At 45.9% G+C, this 8,967-nt stretch overlaps 1 protein-coding gene across 1 annotated transcript in view; it reads left to right on the top strand.

Annotated features, from left to right (window-relative positions):
- LOC109900597 (membrane-bound O-acyltransferase domain-containing protein 2) overlaps window positions 1-8,967 on the top strand; it is a 111,390-nt gene that overhangs the window by 89,399 nt on the left and 13,024 nt on the right. Inside the window, exon 6 of the mRNA XM_031836982.1 lies at window positions 7,854-7,908. Within this exon, the coding sequence (XP_031692842.1) occupies window positions 7,854-7,908 (55 nt within the window). The remainder of the gene's footprint in view (window positions 1-7,853; window positions 7,909-8,967) is intronic.

Below are 8,967 nucleotides of genomic sequence, written 5' to 3'. Positions count from 1 at the left end.
CATAGATTCTACAAGTGTCTGGAACTCTATCGGAGGGATTCGAAACCATTCTTCCAATGACAAATTCCATAATTTAGTGTTTTGTTGATGGTGGTGGAAAACGCCATCTCAGGCACCACTCCAGTCTTCCATAAGTGTTCAATTGGGTTGAGGGAGATATGGTGACTGAGACGACCATGGCACATGGTTTACATTGTTTTCATGCTCATTAAACCATTCAGTGATCATTTGTTTCCTGTGGATGGAGATATTGTCATCCTATTGGAGCAGAGCCATGGTAGAAAAAAGAAAAGCCAAAAGAATGGCCTGCTCAGCATTTTTACACATGACCCTAAGCTGGGAAGTGAATTGCTTAATTAACTCAGGAACAACACCTGTGTGGAAGCACCTGCTTTTAATGTACTTGGTACCTTGGTACTCCAAGGTGGCATAGCAGTTCAGACGTCTTTTGTCCTCGTCTTGTCGTGTCCTGTATATATATATATATTTACAACTTTTTCACGTACATTTTATTTTTATTTTCCATCAACTCATCTTCAAAACACTCTCCTGCAACCCGCCTCACCAATGTATATTTATAAAAAAGTATTATTTACCTCAGATCTGTAATCCTCCAAGAAGCTAGCCAGAAACTCCAAGAAGCTAGCCTGAAACTAGCCAGAAGCTAATCCAGAAGCTAGTTCAGAAGCTAGTTAGCTCCTTTACTGGCAAATCGTTAGTATTCAGCTAACCACGGTTTGTGGTCATCAGCTATCCTTTAGCTCGAAAATCTATCGCCAGTTCTGTACGGCGCAGCGCGGCTCGGAACGGAACATACCGGACCAATTTTTCTCCATGTCCCTGGATTTCGACTGCTCTCTGGACATTCATACCCGGATCTCACAGCTAGCTAGCTGCTATCCGTGTGACTATCGGCCTTCGTCGATTCCGGAGCAAACATCAATTATTCCGGAGCTAGCAAGCTCCGTCAATCACTCCTGAGTTCCATCAATCACACCTGGGCTGCAGTCACCTATCCGGACCCGTTTTACTGCTTTCGCGGAGCCCCACCGGGCCTTCACAACTGGACTGCCGACGTTATCTACCCGAAGGAGTTATTCGGCTGGCTCCTCCGTCGCGACGTTACCTGAACGCCCATCTGCGGCCTGCTAACCGTTAGCTGTCTTACCGGCTGCTATCTGAATAGACAATCGGACAATTTTTTTTATATATATATTTTTTATATTTTTTATTATTATTATTATGTTTTCTTCTTGGGCCTCTATAACTATATCTATTGTTTTTATTTTTGTTGTTGTTGTGTGATTTGGATTAATCCCCTCTACCACACGGAACCCCACTAATCTACTGACGGAACGCAAGAGGTAGCTAACAACAGACCTCCATCCTATGCTAGCTTGCTACCGATGCCCTGGCTAGCTGTCTAAATCACCAACCAACCTCTCCACTCACCGGACCCTTTTGATCACTCGACTAAGCATGCCTCTCCTTAATGTCAATATGTCTTGTCCATTTCTGTTCTGGTTAGTGTTTATTGGCTTATTTCGCTGTAGAGCCTCTAGTCCTGCTCACTATACCTTATCCAACCTATTAGTTCCACCACCCACACATGCAATGACATCTCCTGGTTTCAACGATGTTTCTAGAGACAATATCTCTCTCTTCATCACTCAATACCTAGGTTTACCTCCACTGTATTCACATCCTACCATACATTTGTCTGTACATTATACCTTGATGCTATTTTATCGCCCCCAGAAACCTCCTTTTACTCTATGTTCCAGACGTTCTAGACGACCAATTCTCATAGCTTTTAGCCGTACCCTTATTCTACTCCTCCTATGTTCCTCTGGCGATGTAGAGGTGAATCCAGGCCCTGCAGTGCCTAGCTCCACTCCTATTCCCCAGGCGCTCTCTTTTGACGACTTCTGTAACCGTAATAGCCTTGGTTTCATGCATGTTAACATTAGAAGCCTCCTCCCTAAGTTTGTTCTATTCACTGCTTTAGCACACTCTGCCAACCCGGATGTTCTAGCTGTGTCTGAATCCTGGCTTAGGAAGACCACCAAAAACTCTGACATTTTAATTCCAAACTACAACATTTTCAGACAAGATAGAACTGCCAAAGGGGGCGGTGTTGCAATCTACTGCAAAGATAGCCTGCAGAGTTCTGTCCTACTATCCAGGTCTGTACCCAAACAATTTGAACTTCTACTTTTAAAAATCCACCTCTCTAAAAACAAGTCTCTCACCGTTGCCGCCTGCTATAGACCACCCTCTGCCCCCAGCTGTGCTCTGGACACCATATGTGAACTGATTGCCCCCCATCTATCTTCAGAGTTCGTGCTGCTAGGCGACCTAAACTGGAACATGCTTAACACCCCAGCCATCCTACAATCTAAACTTGATGCCCTCAATCTCACACAAATTATCAATGAACCTACCAGGTACCTCCCCAAAACCTTAAACACGGGCACCCTCATAGATATCATCCTAACCAACTTCCCCTCTAAATACACCTCTGCTGTCTTCAACCAAGATCTCAGCGATCACTGCCTCATTGCCTGCATCCGTAATGGGTCAGCGGTCAAACGACCGCCACTCATCACTGTAAAACGCTCCCTGAAACACTTCTGCGAGCAGGCCTTTCTAATCGACCTGGCCGGGGTATCCTGGAAGGATATTGATCTCATCCCGTCAGTAGAGGATGCCTGGATATTTTTTAAAAATGCCTTCCTAACCATCCTAAATAAACATGCCCCATTCAAGAAATTTAGAACCAGGAACAGATATAGCCCTTGGTTCTCCCCAGACCTGACTGCCCTTAACCAACACAAAAACATCCTATGGCGTTCTGCATTAGCATCGAACAGCCCCCGTGATATGCAGCTGTTCAGGGAAGCTAGAAATCATTATACACAGGCAGTTAGAAAAGCCAAGGCTAGCTTTTTCAAGCAGAAATTTGCTTCCTGCAACACTAACTCAAAAAAGTTCTGGGACACTGTAAAGTCCATGGAGAATAAGAACACCTCCTCCCAGCTGCCCACTGCACTGAAGATAGGAAACACTGTCACCACTGATAAATCCACCATAATTGAGAATTTCAATAAGCATTTTTCTACGGCTGGCCATGCTTTCCACCTGGCTACTCCTACCCCGGACAACAGCACTGCACCCCCAACAGCAACTCGCCCAAGCCTTCCCCATTTCTCCTTCTCCCAAATCCATTCAGCTGATGTTCTGAAAGAGCTGCAAAATCTGGACCCCTACAAATCAGCCGGGCTAGACAATCTGGACCCTTTCTTTCTAAAATTATCTGCCGAAATTGTTGCCACCCCTATTACTAGCCTGTTCAACCTCTCTTTCGTGTCGTCTGAGATTCCCAAAGATTGGAAAGCAGCTGCGGTCATCCCCCTCTTCAAAGGGGGGGACACTCTTGACCCAAACTGCTACAGACCTATATCTATCCTACCGTGCCTTTCTAAGGTCTTCGAAAGCCAAGTCAACAAACAGATTACCGACCATTTCGAATCTCACCATACCTTCTCTGCTATGCAATCTGGTTTCAGAGCTGGTCATGGGTGCACCTCAGCCACGCTCAAGGTCCTAAACGATATCTTAACCGCCATCGATAAGAAACATTACTGTGCAGCCGTATTCATTGATCTGGCCAAGGCTTTCGACTCTGTCAATCACCATATCCTCATCGGCAGACTCGACAGCCTTGGTTTCTCAAATGATTGCCTCGCCTGGTTCACCAACTACTTCTCTGATAGAGTTCAGTGTGTCAAATCGGAGGGTCTGCTGTCCGGACCTCTGGCAGTCTCTATGGGGGTGCCACAGGGTTCAATTCTTGGACCGACTCTCTTCTCTGTATACATCAATGAGGTCGCTCTTGCTGCTGGTGAGTCCCTGATCCACCTCTACGCAGACGATACCATTCTGTATACTTCCGGCCCTTCTCTGGACACTGTGTTAACAACCCTCCAGGCAAGCTTCAATGCCATACAACTCTCCTTCCGTGGCCTCCAATTGCTCTTGAATGCAAGTAAAACTAAATGCATGCTCTTCAACCGATCGCTGCCTGCACCTACCCGCCTGTCCAACATCACTACTCTGGACGGCTCTGACTTAGAATACGTGGACAACTACAAATACTTAGGTGTCTGGTTAGATTGTAAACTCTCCTTCCAGACCCATATCAAACATCTCCAATCCAAAGTTAAATCTAGAATTGGCTTCCTATTTCGCAACAAAGCATCCTTCACTCATGCTGCCAAACAGACCCTTGTAAAACTGACCATCCTACCAATCCTCGACTTTGGCGATGTCATTTACAAAATAGCCTCCAATACCCTACTCAACAAATTGGATGCAGTCTATCACAGTGCAATCCGTTTTATCACCAAAGCCCCATATACTACCCACCATTGCGACCTGTACGCTCTCGTTGGCTGGCCCTCGCTTCATACTCGTCGCCAAACCCACTGGCTCCATGTCATCTACAAGACCCTGCTAGGTAAAGTCCCCCCTTATCTCAGCTCGCTGGTCACCATAGCATCTCCCACCTGTAGCACACGCTCCAGCAGGTATATCTCTCTAGTCACCCCCAAAACCAATTCTTTCTTTGGCCGCCTCTCCTTCCAGTTCTCTGCTGCCAATGACTGGAACGAACTACAAAAATCTCTGAAACTGGAAACACTTATCTCCCTCACTAGCTTTAAGCACCAACTGTCAGAGCAGCTCACAGATTACTGCACCTGTACATAGCCCACCTATAATTTAGCCCAAACAACTACCTCTTTCCCAACTGTATTTAATTTAAATTTATTTATTTATTTTGCTCCTTTGCACCCCATTATTTTTTTTATTTCTACTTTGCACATTCTTCCATTGCAAAACTACCATTCCAGTATTTTACTTGCTATATGGTATTTACTTTGCCATCATGGCCTTTTTTGCCTTTACCTCCCTTCTCACCTCATTTGCTCACATTGTATATAGACTTGTTTATACTGCATTATTGTCTGTATGTTTGTTTTACTCCATGTGTAATTCTGTGTTGTTGTATGTGTCGAACTGCTTTGCTTTATCTTGGCCAGGTCGCAATTGTAAATGAGAACTTGTTCTCAACTTGCCTACCTGGTTAAATAAAGGTAAAGTAAAATAAAATAAATAAATAAAAAATAAAAAAACTTTGAATCCCTCATTTACTCAAGTGTTTGCATTATTTTGGCAGTTACCTGTATCTATGTACAGTATGTATGTAAACTCAGCAAAAAAATAAACATCCTCTCACTGTCAACTGTGTTTATTTTCAGCAAACTTAACATGTAAATATTTGTATGAACATATAAAGATTCAACAACTGAGACATAAACTGAACAAGTTCCACAGACATGTGACTAACAGAAATTGAATAATGTGTTCCTGAACAAAGGGGGGGTCAAAATCAAAAGTAACAGTCAGTATCTGGTGTGGCCACCAGCTGCATGAAGTACTGCAGTGCATTTCCTCCTCATGGACTGCACCAGATTTGCCAGTTATTGCTGTGAGATGTTACCCCACTCTTCCACCAAGGCACCTGCAAGTTCCCAGACATTTCTGTGGGGAATGGCCCTAGGCCTCACCCGCCGATCCAACAGTTCCCAGATGTGCTCAATGGGATTGAGATCCGGGCTCTTCGCTGGCCATGGCAGAACACTGACATTCCTGTCTTGCAGGAAATCACGCACAGAACGAGCAGTATGGCTGGTGGCATTATCATGCTAGAGGGTCATGTCAGGATGGGCCTGCAGGAAGGGTACCACATGAGGGAGGAGGAGGTCTTCCCTGTAACGCACAGCATTGAGATTGCCTGCAATGACAACAAGCTCAGTCCGATGATGCTGTGACACACCGCCCCAGACCATGATGGACCCTCCACCTCCAAATCGATCCCGCTCCAGAGTACAGGCCTCGGTGTAACGCTCATTTTTTCAACGATTAAACGCGAATCCGACCATCACCCCTGGTGAGACAAAACCGCGACTTGTCAGTGAAGAGCACTTTTTTCCAGTCCATTCTGGTCCAGTGACGGTGGGTTTGTGCCCATAGGCGATGTTGTTGCTGGTGATGTCTGGTGAGGACCTGCCTTATAAAAGGCCTACAAGCCCTCAGTCCAGCCTCTCTCAGCCTATTGCGGACAGTCTGAGCACTGATGGAGGGATTGTGTGTTCCTGGTGTAACTCTGGCAGTTGTTGCCATCCTGTACCTGTCCCGCAGGTGTGATGTTCGGATGTACCGATCCTTTGCAGGTGTTACACGTGGTCTGCCACTGCGAGGACAGTCAGCTGTCCGTCCTGTCTCCCTGTAGCCCTGTCTTAGGCATCTCATAGTACGGACATTGCCATTTATTGCCCTGGCCACATCTGCAGTCCTCATGCCTCCTTGCAGCATGCCTAAGGCCAGTTCACGCAGATGAGCAGGGACCCTGGGCATCTTTCTTAAGGGGGTTTTCCGGAGTCAGCAGAAAAGACTCTAGTGTCCTAAGTTTTCGTAACTGTGACCTTAATTGCCTACCGTCTGTAAGCTGTTAGTGTCTTAACGACCGTTCCACAGGTGCATGTTCATTAATTGTTTATGGTTCATTGAACAAGCATGGGAAACGGTGTTTAAACCCTTTACAATGAAGATCTGTGGAATTATTTGGATTTTTACAAATTATCTTTGAAAGACAGGGTCCTTTGGTGTGTGTGTGTGTGTGTGTGTGTGTGTCAACGTAGACTCTGCTTCCAGGCTTCATTCACCTAGGTGAAGGCCTGTGACAGATGCTAGGGACATCTAGCCTGATCCCAGATCTGTTTGTGCTGTCTTGCCAACTAGCAAGCGTTATGGGACATCCTGATTGGCCAGTGTTTTACTGTGTTCCCTGTATGGGACATTGTGGTTGGCCTGTGTTTGCGACTTGCCTTGGTACCTATTCGATCTAACAACACAGAAAGGTCTGTTTGAGATCCAAACTAAAGGTGGATGAAATGACCTCGTGTTTGGGAATGGAATTGTCCTCGTTTGTTTGGGATCAGAAGAGGAGAGTGAATGTGTAAAAGCATTCTGGAATGTGTTCTTTCTGACCTTTAGCAGTCACTCACGTAGTCTGTCCTGTCAAACAAAACCAAACAGTCATTAACACCCTGACCCTGTTCTCATTGTTTAGGGAGGCTGAGTTATGCCCTACTGTGTTGTTCGTTATTGTGCCTGTTAATGGAACCAGATTTGGGGCGTCGGTGCCGCCCAGTATTGGTGTTGGCACCTCTCCTCTCCTCCAGTCCCCAGCAGGCATTAGGCTGTAATGTGAGCTGATTAGCTGTGCTAATCTTGTTATCAGCATAATGGCCGCCATAAACAACACAGAATTATTCAGCCTGTTTCACTCCGTTCGCCTCGTTCCCGGTGTGCGGGACAAGACAAAGCACTGCGGTGTGGAGGCGGGGTTGGTGAGACAACAGGGACGCGCACTTCCTGGAAGTCAATTTATTGTCCTTTAATTAGCCCATAGATCAGCCGGGACCTGCAGAGAGTGAGAAAGAGAGACCACAGGGATGTAATGGATATCATTACCCACACAGGACAGTCACAGGAGAGGACAAGACACGACTGAGTTCTCAGACCACTGCCTCTCTCTGGGACTAAGCCTATGGGCAGGGAATGGTGGCCTCACCCGTGTCAACCATGTACTGTAGACTGCTGTGACATGTTGTTTTCATTCCATTCCATTGCAAAGTCAGTATCTTTGAAAGAACTTTGAAACCAAACCCCCCTGATCAAAAGCAAGCATTACATATGTGTTCTTCTTTACCTCCCTCCCCCAACAGGAATGTGCCGGAAAGAGGAGCAGCTGACCCCAAATCAGAAGGTCCTGGCTATAAGGTATGTTTTACAGGTATGTTTTAGTTATTTTGAGTAGAAAATGACCGCTTCCTGTATGAGCCTGTGAGGACGGTATAATTGGCTCTCTAGTCTGGGGGATGACAATACCCCCTTCCACAGGGCACGAGTGGTCACTGAATGGTTTGTTAGGGTTGGGACAGCATTCCACAGGCCACAATCAACAACCTGATCTATGCTATACGAAGGAGATATGTCGCGCTGCATGAGGCAAATAGTGGTCACACCAGATGCCGACTAGCCCCATAGCCATGGTGGGCACAACATTTGGGAGAAATATGCTTTTTGTGTGTATGGAACATTTTTTATTTCAGCTCATGAAACATGGGACCAACACTTTACATGTTGCATTTATACTTCTGTTCAGTGTATATTGTTGTTTCTCTGGAGAGAGGGGAGATATGCTTTGGGATTCTAACTATGGATGTATCACAGTCTGTACTGTCACTGTAATCACTATCGTGATTGTCTGTGAGAGACCGTTTCTTTGTGTCACAGCCCTTACTGTCACTGTGTTGTGATGGTCTGTGTGTCACAGCCCTTACTGTCACTGTGTTGTGATGGTCTGTGTGTCACAGCCCTTACTGTAACTGTTGTGATGGTCTGTGTGTCACAGCCCTTACTGTCACTGTGTTGTGATGGTCTGTGTGTCACAGCCCTTACTCTCACTGTGTTGTGATGGTCTGTGTGTTATAGCCCTTACTGTCACTATGTTGTGATGGTCTGTGTGTTACAGCCCTTACTGTAACTGTTGTGATGGTCTGTGTGTCACAGCCCTTACTGTCACTGTGTTGTGATGGTCTGTGTGTCACAGCCCTTACTGTCACTGTGTTGTGATGGTCTGTGTGTCACAGCCCTTACTGTCACTGTGTTGTGATGGTCTGTGTGTCACAGCCCTTACTGTCACTGTGTTGTGATGGTCTGTGTGTCACAGCCCTTACTGTAACTGTTGTGATGGTCTGTGTGTTACAGCCCTTACTGTCACTGTGTTGTGATGGTCTGTGTGTTACAGCCCTTACAGTCACTATGTTGTGATGGTCT

This window comes from Oncorhynchus kisutch, linkage group LG12, assembly GCF_002021735.2.
Source record: "Oncorhynchus kisutch isolate 150728-3 linkage group LG12, Okis_V2, whole genome shotgun sequence".
Taxonomy (NCBI): domain Eukaryota; kingdom Metazoa; phylum Chordata; class Actinopteri; order Salmoniformes; family Salmonidae; genus Oncorhynchus; species Oncorhynchus kisutch.
This window is presented reverse-complemented; position numbering and strand designations above follow the sequence as displayed.